Source organism: Equus caballus, chromosome 2 (assembly GCF_041296265.1).
Source record: "Equus caballus isolate H_3958 breed thoroughbred chromosome 2, TB-T2T, whole genome shotgun sequence".
Classification (NCBI taxonomy): Eukaryota; Metazoa; Chordata; class Mammalia; order Perissodactyla; family Equidae; genus Equus; species Equus caballus.
In genome coordinates this window covers 7780579-7793771 of record NC_091685.1, presented here as the reverse complement: position 1 = coordinate 7793771, position 13193 = coordinate 7780579, and the positions used below count along the sequence as shown (strand labels likewise).

General features: G+C 37.4%; 1 protein-coding gene across 6 annotated transcripts in view; it reads right to left on the bottom strand.

The window, feature by feature from the left end:
- The window catches only part of EPS15 (epidermal growth factor receptor pathway substrate 15), a 129597-nt gene that overhangs the window by 26706 nt on the left and 89698 nt on the right, over window positions 1-13193 (bottom strand). For all 6 annotated transcript variants that reach the window (XM_023630074.2, XM_023630082.2, XM_023630059.2 and 3 more), the window contains exons 14-18: window positions 8618-8779; window positions 8015-8212; window positions 2313-2516; window positions 1299-1415; window positions 979-1069 (exon numbers count right to left, since the gene is read on the bottom strand). In XM_023630074.2, the coding sequence (XP_023485842.1) occupies window positions 979-1069; window positions 1299-1415; window positions 2313-2516; window positions 8015-8212; window positions 8618-8779 (772 nt within the window). The remainder of the gene's footprint in view (window positions 1-978; window positions 1070-1298; window positions 1416-2312; window positions 2517-8014; window positions 8213-8617; window positions 8780-13193) is intronic.

Below are 13193 nucleotides of genomic sequence, written 5' to 3'. Positions count from 1 at the left end.
GGGCTCCTAAGACATAATCAAAGGCTGAGTCCCAGGATTTAGTTGCCTGAAGAGGACAAATACTAGCAACTCCACTCTACTTTTGTTATAACAAGTAGGCTCTCAAAACAGAAGCCTTAATTCTTATACAATTTATATATTAAAAATTCTCTTTTTGCAATGGGCTGGAGACATGAACAGACATTTCTCCAAAGAAGATATACTGATGGCCAATAGGCACATGAAAAGATGCTCATCATCGCTGATCATCAGGGAAATGCAAATCAAAACTACACTAAGATATCACCTTACACCCGTTAGAATGACAAAAATATCTAAAACTAATAGCAATAAATGTTGGAGAGGTTGCGTAGAAAAAGGAACCCTCATACACTGCTGGTGGGAATGCAAACTGGTGCAGCCACTATGGAAAACAGTATGGAGATTCCTCAAAAAACTAAAAATAGAACTACCATACGATCCAGCCATCCCACTACTGGGTATCTATCCAAAGAGCCTGAAGTCAGCAATCCCAAAAGTCCTGTGCACCCCAATGTTTATTGCAGCACTGTTTACAATAGCCAAGACGTGGAAGCAACCTAAGTGCCCATCAACAGACGAATGGATAAAGAAGATGTGGTACATATATACAATGGAATACTACTCAGCTGCAAAACAGAACAAAATCATTCCATTTGCAATAACACGGATGGACCTTGAGAGAATTATGTTGAGTGAAATAAGCCAGCAAGAGAAAGATAATCTGTGTATGACTCCACTCATATGAGGAATTTAAAACTATGGACCAAGAACAGTTTAGTGGATACCAGGGGAAAGGTGGGGTGGGGGGTGGGCACAAAGGGTGAAGTGGTGCACCTACAACATGACTGATAAACATTAATGTACAATTGAAATTTCACAAGACTGTAACCTATCAATAACTCAATAAAAAAAAAATGAAAAAAAAAATTCTCTTTTTGCAAATATAAGAGTACTTACTGCCAACAAAAGGATCAGATTGGAAAAAATCCAAGTTTGTATCTGCAACGGGATCTGTCAGTGAACTTGATTCTACATTAAATGGATCTTCCTAAAAATAATTTTAAATTAAAAAATATTGTTTTAGGAAACAAAGTTTCAAAACGTAACATTTTAAAATAAAATAACAAGCTTTGAAAAATCAAATGATAGTATTATAACACATATTTCTGTAGTCATAAAGTCCACATAACACATTTTTCTCTTTCCTTAGCTTGAAATAGAATAACCCATCTAGGGAAACCAGTGATAGGAACATTGACATACAAAATTATTTTTACCTCTTTCGAATGTCTGTCACTGTTAAATTCAGGACAAACTTTTTCATTAACAGCTGCAGTCACCACTTCATTTTCATCAGTCACACCAGAAGGTGGTATTTCAGGACTACTTCTTGCCTACAAAATATTAACGCTACATGGACTAACATTGTATTTTCTACCTGGCAGAGAAAACTGACAAAGGATAACCAAAAATTACTAAAAAATAAAAAAAGACAAGCAGAACATAAGAGTTCTAAAATTTTTCTTAGAAAAATGCTATCACCCAGCATTGAGGTCACTGAGGCTGGAAAATCCAGGTCATCTTTAACCACTTCCCTTTGGTCATTCCCTCAGTTAGCCTCCAAGTCATGCTGAGCCTACCTCCTACCTCTTTCTCAAATCCTTCCCTTCTTCTCCATCCCCACTGTCACTGTCATCTATTTACAGTATCATTTCTGGTCCAGATTACTGTAGTAACCTTCCAATTGCCTCCCTGCCTGCAATATGTGCCCTTCCCATCTAGCCTCCTTACGGAAGCCAAAGTAATAGATCTAAAATGTGAATGTGATCATGACTCTTCAGGTTAAAAATCCTTCCATGGCTTCCCATTACTTTCTGGATTTAGCCCTGTAGGTAATAAAGGCTTAAGAAGTGGCAGAGGAAATCCTCATTTCCTATCACCCTGTGTCTTTGAAGGATAACCTAGCAATTTGCCTTTTGTGCTTAAAAGAATATTGTATAATGTATCAAGACTGCACTGCCTAAATAAAATCATGTCTTTTAATTTTATATCTTTGATATCCCTGAAACTTGTATTCTTCTCATCATCCCGCCTGTTACCACTTAAGCTTAGGCTAAAACAACTCTCACAGAGACCATTCCAATAGTCTCTTAACATGTCTCTATGTGTCTAGTTCCACTCTCTAATCCATTTTCTAAAAGGTAAATGTAATCCTGCCACTTCTTGCTTAAAATTCTTCAATGGCTGCTCACTGCAGTTGATTATGAAGGTTATGGCACTATTCGACTCACTGGAGACTCCTGGTGGATGGGCTCAGACTCTAGGTTGGTGTGGCCTTCAGCGTGCTCATTAAGGTTGGCTGTTTCACTGCTGCTGGTGCTGAGGCTGCAATAATCTGTAGCGCCATTTACAAGAATACTGTGTGGGCTACTGCACCAATTTAATTGATTATTATGGTTTTCCAGTTCTTTCATTTCCATCAGTTTCATTTGCATCTGTCAACACAAAGCAGACATACAAAACAGGATTTATTACTAGAAAGACAGGCAACATAAAAATGGCTATACCGTTAGACTTGATCGTGGATAAATTTGCTTCCATTAAGGAGAATCCTCTGGGAACGCAGCATGACTCACAGAAAAGATTTCAGTAATCCATCCCAGTATACATGGATTTGCTTTTGTACATCTTTTGAAAGCTCCAAGAATTTTAATTCAATTATCTGTATACTGGCAGTCCCTTAGGGTATAATTAAGAAAAAGGGTCAGGGTATTGGGGAAAAAACAGCAAAGTGACAAAGCAAGAGAAGATTTTGTGATGAAGCTTTAGGAGAGATAAAGGAAGTTGAGGAGTAAAGAGAAGGTAAAATGAGCTAGTGACCTATGCTCTGGCATTATTTATTAATGGACTAGAGCCCTAGGAAGTGTCCACTAAATCTAAGCTATACCAAACGTTAAATAAAGAACAAAGTTTTTGTTTGTTTGGTTTTTTTTTTTTTTAGATTTTATTTTTTTCCTTTTTCTCCCCAAAGCCCCCCGGTACATAGTTGTACGTTCTTAGTTGTGGGTCCTTCTAGTTGTGGAATGTGGGGTGCCACCCCAGCGTGGTTTGACAAGCGGTGCCATGTCCGCACCCAGGATTTGAACTGATGAAACACTGGGCCACCTGCAGCGGAGCACGCAAACTTAACCACTCGGCCATGGGGCCAGCCAGAACACTCAAAGTTTTTTTGATCCCAATATCCAAGTGGCTTTATACTCTTGGGACAATAGTGGGACACAGAAGGCAGGATTCAATAAACTGTAATATATATAAAAAGAAAAATGTTGGGAATCAGATGGAGGAAAAAAATGCTTATTTATACCAACAGCTATAATAAAGAAAAACAAATTTACAAATATCTCAAAGAAACTGAAGAGAAGGCAGAATGATAAAATGTTTCCAGTGAAAAAGAATAATAAATGGAATTTTACTGAATAGTTCTCATTTTTCATAAAATACATATTTTTAATTACATTGGAATTCCCTTTTATTAGCATGCTGTGTTTTTTGTTTTCAGCAAACATAAAAATTACCTATTGACATTTCATAAATCAAGGCTCTGTTTCCCTAATCTTATTTTCCCCACAAGGTTTTTAAGTTGCTTAATTTGGAATCTGTAATTTATCATAGGTCTTTTTAGGGTTATAACCTGGGGAAATGACGCTATACTGGATTGAGAGAGAGAGATGTAAATGTAGCTCTGTCATCTTCTAGTTAGGTAATCTTAGTCAAAGTAACCTCTCCTAGCCTCCATTTCTTAATCCATAAAGGGAATAAGAACTATCTCCACAGATTATTGTTATGTGAAACAAAAAGAACAGTGTAAAATGGAAAAAGTCAATGCATGGAAATGGTGGATAATGCATGTAAAAGTGCTTCCCTAGCACACTGCATTTTTCACTATTATAACAATTAAGTTTTCCTCTGTTCCTTTTCCACTAATTCACTCCGTTTTTAAAAAGTTAAAGACCTTGAGCTCTTTGAGGGTAGGGACCACAGCTTTTGTTATCAACTTTGTTATTTCCAACATCCAGCACAATGCTGTACCCTATAAGTCCTCAATATATGTTCACTGAATGAACACAAGTATTGTGCTTATAAATTTAAACAGTGGGTATCAGTAAGCATATATATCTACCAAACTGCAGTGTATTTAGAATTCAAACTAACAATCCAAAAATACTACACATTTGTAACAGAGCATATGCCTTATATATTCTTAGAGCTATAGAGCTGTGGCTTGAAAACATTTTTTTTTACTATAATCTATAGAAAAGAAACAGATTTTACATCCTAACCCAGTAAATATATATAATGTATATATTTGGATGTGCCTCTGTATGTGTGTGTGTATACATCAACACACACATATAATAAAGACACACACATGCATATATATAATTATACACACACATACATGCACAGTGGTGAAACAAGTTTCATGAAGTAATATTTATCCTTACTGTATATAATGCACTCTGATGTTTCCTATTTTCTCTTATTTCATTAAAAATTTTTTTTATCATGACCGTTAAATCAATTTCAGTATCTGTACAATCCTGCAATCTAAATTTTAAAAGCTTAACACTAAAATAATACCCATCATAGAGGTGAAGCAGTAAGTAGAAATACTTGCCTATCAAATAGTTCTATTTAGGACAGTTTGTCCCTTAAAGTTGTTTCTGAGATAATCAACAGAATCTTGAACAAAACTAGGGTTTCTTGTGTCTGGCTCTCTCACACACCTGTCACTAAGCCTGTGTTCTTCCTTAGTCTCTGTGTAAACTTAAGAGGATACAGAAAAATAAACCAAGCAACTAACACAAGCTCTTTGCAAATTGTGCAAGAGAAGTGCAATAACTATTAGAATGCCATGAATACTTGAATAAAAGTAGTATACATTGTATAAACATAGTGTCAGAGGTTCTTTGCTTTTTTCCTTGCTGCAAATACATGATAAAAAGTAAAGATGAAGATTCAGCAAGTCAGAAAAATTTTCTTTAGTTATTCCTTTTTGCAGAAAAGCTATAATTTAGAGCTTTAAAGAGCAATAAAAGTCTCTGTTTAATTTACAATTGGACTTTCATGTTTATAGACCCATGGGAATATACTGCCCTCTGTGGGAAAGACACATAAGTCACTGAGTCAAATATAAGAAATCGGTACGTTTATTCTCAAGGTTTGGAGATAAGACACAAGGATACCAAACATACTTGGTAGTATAGTTTGCTGAGGCTATTTTCCTAGCTCTCAAACACTGTTTTAATTTCTCTGTGATAATTTATAATACCCAGAGTCCTTTCTACTTTCTCATTTATACTCCTTCCTTTGAAAGAAGTGCCCTTTCAAAAAAAGTCAAAGAAAAGAAAAGGAAAAGACAAGCCAGAGATTGGGAGAAATTATTTGCAAATCAAATATCTGATAAAGGACTTACACCCAGAATATATTTTTTAAAAACTCTTGTAATTTAATAATAATAAGACAACCCAATTTTTAAAAATGGGCAAAAGACAGACATTTCATACAAGAGGATACACATGGCTAACAAGCACATGAAAAGATGTTCAACATCACTAGTCATTAGAGAAATGCACATCAAAAATGCTATGAGATACCACTTTACACCTATTAGAATGACTACAGGTGAAAAGACAAACAAGAAAAGTGCTGGTAAGAATGACGAGAGACTGGAACCCTCTTATATTGCTAGAGGGAATGTAAAATGGTCCAGCCACTTTGGAAAACAGTTTGGAATTTAAAATTCAAAAAAGTTAAATATAACCAAGAGAAATGAAAACATAAATCCACATAAAGAATTGTATGTAAATGTTCATAGTGGTATTCATAATAACCAACAAGTAGAAAGAATCCAAATCCCCATTAACTGGTGAATGAATAAACAGAATACTTTATAAACATAGAATGTAACATAATGTTAATATATGCTACAAAATGGATGAGCCTCAAAATATTGCCTTAAGTGAAAGAAACCACATTAGAAAGACTACATAGTGTCTGAGTTCATCTACATGAAGTGCTCAGAAAAGGCAAGCTTATAGAAACAGACAGCATATTAGTAGTTACCTAGGGGTAGGAGTAGGGACTGACTACTAATGGGCACAATGGATCTTTTGGGAGTCTTAGAAATGTTCTAAAACTGAATTGTGATGTTTGAACAACTCTAAATTTACTGAAAATCACTGAACTGTACCCTTAAAACCTGTGAATTTTATGGTATGTAAACTATACCTCAAAAAATACAGTTTTCTTAAAAATTCAAAGAAGAAAACTATGTTAAAGAATATCCATTCATCTGGTAGCATTCCCACTAGGATAACTTTCTTTTGGGTTATGTGTTTATTGAGTAGCTCTACACCTGCACAGGAACCTGCGCTAAATGATAGAGATAAAAAAAATGTTGAAGTTCCTAGACCAAAAAGCTCAGTTGGCTGAGGGAGGTAGACACATAAACAAATGTACAAGGAAAAACGTTACTGTTGCTAGAACAGAAGTATAGAGTCCAATAAAGGCCGCATTCAAAAAATGCCATACAGAAATAAGAAGTTAAGCTACGTCTTGCAAGATGAGTGAGTAGGTATTCATCTGCTACACAAGAGGGAGGAAGGAAGCATATCGAGGGGAAGGACTTCATTATATATAATAATTAACTGAGAACACTGGACTAGGTTTGAGAAGAACTGGATTCTAGGCTGTGGCTCTTTTAAAGGGTACATAATGGGGCCAGCCCAGTGGCACAGTGGTTAAGTTCACACGTTCTGCTTCCGTGGCCCAGGGTTCACCAGGTCGGATCCCGTGTGCAGACCTACACACTACTTGTCAAGCCATGCTGTGGTAGGCATCCCACATATAAAGTAGAGGAAGATGGGTGCAGATGTTAACTCAGGGCCAGTCTTCCTCAGCAAAAAGAGGAAGATTGTCAGTAGACGTTAGCTCAGGGCAAATCTTCCTCAAAAAAAATTAATAAAAAAAAAAGGGTATGTAACCATAGGCAAGTTACTTAACCTTCCTTTGCTTCAGTCTATTCAAATTCAAAATGAAAGGAATGGACTACATGATCTCTTTGCTTCTATCTAACCATCATTCTACAAAATATTATTCTCCATTTAGGAAAGCCTAGAAATAACAAAGCAAAGAATCTATCCTCTGGACCCACCACAATACTGCACATTTATCTGTATAAAGAACAATTTCCTAATTAAAAAAAATAAAGTTTTTCATGAGCAAAATTACTTTTAGGATTAGAACACAGAAAGGAAGACATCACATTATTATTTATAAAAATAAGCATTACTTACTGAGCATTTATATACCAAACTATGCTAAAATGTCTCACAGGTTTTGCCTCATTTAATCCCTGCAGCAGCACTAGGAGGTAGGGTGCTGTTCACGCTCCACTTTCAAAGATGAGGAATCTGATACTAAGATAATTCAGGCAGTAAGTGGCAGAGCCAGCACTTAAACCTAAACCATCTAACTATAAAGCCCACACTTTTTTTTTTCCTTCTGCTTTTTCTCCCCAAATCCCCCCAGTACATAGTTGTATAATTTAGTTGTGAGTCCTTCTAGTTGTGGCATGTGGGACACCGCCTCAGCATGGCCTAACGAGTGGTGTCATGCCCGCGCCCAGGATCTGAACTAGCGAAACCCTGGGTGGCAGAAGCGGAGTGCGTGAACTTAACCACTCGGCCACGGGGCCGGCCCCAAGCCTACACTCTTAACCATGACTCCAATGATAATCATCAGATGTACAAGTGTATGATAGTTTTAACTCACAACAGGCGACAAGAAACCTATTTTTGTATAAAATGACTGAAAAAATGAATAATAAACTAGGCAGAGGGAGAAGAAGGAAAAGTTGAGGAAGTATTATTTACTAAAAGGACACATGAGAGCCCATTTGAGTGTATTTCTTGCTGCCACAAAGACTTACTGAACTGATTTCCTGCTGTGAATCTTGCAGGTGCTGCTGAAGAGGTCCCAGCTGAGCCTTCCCTGACTCCACACTCTCCTCCAGTTCTGCCGTCTCTTGTTGTAGGCGATTCAGCTCTTCCCTAGCTTTGGCCAGCTCTTCTTCATAAGTGGAGATCTGCGATTCTTGACTAGTTAATTCAGCTTTCAGAGATGAGATCTGTAATATGGAGGTAAATTGGAAGAAAGGGGGATTAAAAAAAGAAATGTCATTAACATGTTCCATAATGCAATATTTTTATATTTGTTTAGTTTACTATTTTAGTGTTTTTCGATGCATATTTTTTGGTAGAAAAGGGCAATTAGGGGACAGTTAGAGGAGAGTAGAAGGCGTGATATACCGTACTTCCAACTAAAATTTGGAAAAATAGCACATTAAGTGCCCTATTTCCCCTAAAGAGGGCCTGTAATTTCTGGATGAACCATGCTCCATTTCCTTCATGTGCCCAAACTGTTGACCAGACCTGCCACCTAACGACAACAAGCAGCAGAGAATGTTTCCATCTTAAGTCAGGAAAAGCAACTAAGGCATAGACACAGACGGCAATCATCAGCCAGACTTTACCAGCTGGGCCTCCTCGGCACATTTCTTTCTGACTTCCTTGAGTTGCTCCTCCAGCTGGGCTTTCTGCTCATCCAGTCCATCAAGGAGTTCCTGTACTTGCTGTTTCTGCGCCTGTAGTTTTTGCAGATTAGTATTCTCCCTTTGAACTTCATCTTGAAGATCCTGAAATAGAAGAAAATTAACGTATTTATTCTCTTTGGAGGCAGGGGAAGGTTAACAATTTTTAAAAGTTTATCTTGAGGGAAATAAAGTCTAGTCTTACTAAGTACAGTGTTGGTGGGCTGGAGGACTCGCAGCTTTAAATACAATCTTTACTTGAGGACTTCTTCCCTCCACTCCAGATTTAGAAATCCAATTTGCTTACTCAGATCTCTCCTTCAATGTCTGAGGAGCTTCTCTAACACTCAAAAACAGAACTCCTGGCATTTCCCCTACATCTTCCCCCTCTCAGCTTCTCTGGCCAAAAAATACAGATCTTCTTTGACTCTTTTCTTCCTCTCACATCTCATCTCCAATCTGTCAAGCAAATCTTGCTGCTTCTTCCTTCAAAATATATTCAGAATTTGACCACTTTTTTCTTCAACCTTGGTCCAAGTCACTTTTCTCTCTCTCCTAGACTGCTGCCTTCTAATGGGTTTCCCTGCTTCCATCCATGCTACCTTTCAGTTTATTTTCAGCACAGCAGCCACTGTTAAAAACCTATGTCAGAAGATGTCACTCCTCTACACAAAACTCTGCAGCGACTTCCCATCTCCTTTATTGTAAAAACCAAACTCCTTTCAGTGGCCCTAACATGATCCCATCTCCTAACTTCTTCTCCTATTGCTTTCTCTCTTGCTCATTCTATTTCAGCCACACTGGCCTCACTGCTGCTCCTCAAACATGCCAGATACACTCCCTTCTCAGGATCTTTCACTGATTATCCCCTCTTCCTAGAAAGTTCCTTCTCCAGGTATCCAGACAGCTCAACCCCTCAGCTCTTTCAAGTCTTTGTTCAATTGTTACCTTCTCATTGAGGCCTTCCTCACCACCACCACCCACCACCTCCCTCCCCTAATTCTCCTTCATATATAGCATATAATTTTATTTTCTAGAACAGCTTTGAGAGAATTCACATACCATAAAAATCCCCCATTTAAACGGTATGCAATTCAATGGTTTTTAGTATATTTAGAAAGTTGTGCAACCATCACAACAATTTTAGAACGTTTTCATCACTCCAAAAAGAAACTTCATACCCATAAGCAAGTCACTCCCTATTTCCCTCTTGATCACCTCAGACCTAGGCAACTACCAATCTACTTTCTATCTCTATAGCTTTGTCCATTCTGGATTTTTTTTTTGAGGAAGATTAGCCCTGAGCTAACATCTGCTGCAAATCCTCCTCTTTTTTGCTGAGGAAGACTGGCCCTGAGCTAACATCGGTGCCCATCTTCCTCTACTTTATTTGTGGGATGCCTACTACAGCATGGCTTGCCAAGTGGTGCCATGTCTGCAGCTGGGATCCGAACCGGTGAACCCTGGGCCCCCGAAGCGGAACGTGTGCACTTAACCACTGTGCCACTGGCCTGGCCCCTGTTCTGGATATTTTACATAAATGGAATCATACAACATGTGGTATTTTGTGACTGGCTTCTTTGTGACTTAGCATGTTTTCAAGCTTTATCTGTGTTGGCATAAAAGAATTCTTTTAAACAGCTTTATTGAGGTATAACTTAGATACCATAAAATTTGCCCATTCTAAGTATACAATTGAAGATTTAGTAAATCTATATAGTTGTGTAATGATCACCACAATCCAGTTTTAGAACACTTCCATCACCTAAAAAGTTCCCTCATACTCTTTTGCAATCAATCCTCATTGCCATTTCAAGCCCCAGGCAACCAATGACCTGCTTTCTGTTGCTATAGTTTTGCCTTTCGTAGAAATTCCACATAAATGGAATCATATAACACGTATTCTACTGCATGTGGCTTCTTATACCTATTTTTGAGATTCATCTGTGTTGTTGCATGTATAAATAGTTACTTTTTATTGCCGAGTAGTATTCCACTGTATGGATATACATTTGATGGACATTTAGATTGCTCCCAGTTTTCGGCTATTATGAATAACAGAGCATATAATTTTTTTCTTCTTGTTTATAGTCTTTCCTTCCACTACAATGTAAGCTCCACAAGTCCATGGATATTTGAGTTTTGTTCACTGCTGTATTCCCAGTTCCCAGTATACAAGAGGTACTCCATATAAACATTCAGTGAGCAATGAATGCCATCATAAAGACGTCAGCTCTCTCCTAATTAATCTATATATTTCAATGAAAATCCTAACAAGGTTTTTCAAGGGGCATGACAAGCTGATTCTAAAACATATTTGGAAGAACAATGAGAAAAAACAGCATTATAAAATGTTAATGGACTTACCCTACTAGATATTATAGATTATTGGAAAACTAAAATATTAAGACAGTTTGGTGTTGATGCAAGGATAGACAAAACGATCAAAGAAACAGAAAAGAGAATTCAGACACAGATGTAGGCATACACAGAAAAAATGATGCGAAGACATGACATTAAAATTAACTGGAGGAAAAGAGAACTAACTATTCAGTAAACAATGCTGGACAAACCCATATGGCAAAAAGGAAAAAAAAAAACTGAAGTAAGTTTCTAAATCATACCAAACTGAAAAACAAATTCCAGGCATATGACAGACCCAAATGTGAAAGACAAAACTCTAAAATGTATAGAAGAAAATACAGATCCCACTGTAAGAAAGAATTTCTTAGAACAAAAAACCACCAACCATTTTGAAAATGCTATATTTATTTATTCATCTAGGTGACAGACCTTATGCTTAATAATAAAGGCTACAGAGATTAAAAAAAAATACAATGGGAAATCTCTGTACCTTCTGCTTAATTTTGCTGTGAAGCTAAAACTGCTCTAGAAAAATAAAGTCTATTTTAAAAAGATACAAAGGAGACTGTGGGAGATAGATGAAAGCAGCCACAGCCATTATCATTACTACTATGAAACACAGCAGCCAAGATGGTTTGATTTACTTGTCCTCTGACAATTGGGGTTCCTCATCTGAACCACAGAAAAAGCATTTGAGTGACTATTTTCCCATTCTCCAAAGAATGGTACATTATTATTACCATTGCAGATGCAGAGGAGAGAGGTTAACTCACTATATTTAAAGGATTCTGTAGGGAATTAGGACTTAATTCTCTCCAGGAACCACAGGTGAGAAAGATAACTCTAAGGCATGTGTTGACAGGAGGTGGGCAGAGATCTCAAAGAGGGTGAAATAAAACTGCGAACACAAATTCCTAAAAATAACAATATCTTTTCAATAACATACTATTCAAAGACCCCAATAATCATTCATCAGAATAAGAATATAAGAACAATGGAAGAAATACTTATCAGGAGGAGGTCTCTGACTTATTGCACGATTTAGACAAGACAGCAGCATCATCATAATAGTAAACACTTTCAATAGCACTTACAATGCATTAGGTACTGTTTCCGGCTCTTTACATATATTAACTCAATTATAATCCCTACGACAGATCTATGAAGTAGGTCCTATTACTACTCACATTTTATAGATGAGAAAACTGATGTACAGATGCGCCAGTGACTTGTCTAAAGTTATAGTTAACTATAACAAGCGATTGATTCAAACTTGGTTCTCATTCTAGAGTTTGAGTTCTAAAATACTATGCTATATACTGTCTGTAGACAAAATATCTCACATGTGTGTGCCACTATTTTTCAAATACATGTACATGCTTCTGCAATTAAAGAAAACATTGAACAATGCCTTTAATAACTGCTTTTTATCTTGTATTTTCTCAACTGATTAACCTAAAAATACAACTACTATCATGCTGCTTTCTTTACAAAATTTCTGGGGCTGGCCTGGTGGTGTAGCGGTTAAGTTTGTACCTTCCACTTTAGCAGCCCAGCGTTTGCCAGTTCAGATCCTGGGCATGAACCCACACACCACTCATCAAGTCATGCTGTGGAGGCATCCCACAAGGAAGAACTAGAAGGACTTGCAGCTAAGATACACAACTACGTACCGGGGCTTTGGGGAGAAACAAAAAAGAAGAAAGGAGGAAGACTGGCAACAGACGTTAGCTCAGGGCCATTCTCCCTTACCAAAAAGAAAAAACAAACAATAAAGAATTCCTGGGGCCAGCTCTGTGGCCAAGTGGTTAAGTTCATGCACTCTGCTTTGGTGGCCCAGGGTTTGCCAGTTTGGATCCTGGGCACGGACCTATGCACTGCTCATCAAGCCAAGCTGCGGCAGCATCCCACACAGAAGAACTAGAATGACCTAGAGCTAGGATATACAACTATGTACTAGAGCTTTGGGGAGAAAAAAAGAGGAAGACTGGCAACAGATGTTAACTCAGGGCCAATCTTCCTCACACACACACACATAAAATTCCTTTAAAGAGGCCAACACAATGGATGATCACGAAAGACTCTTCTCATGCTAACATTCCATGAGTCTATGTGATTATCAATTCATAACGGTAAGCTCCACTAGCACTTTATC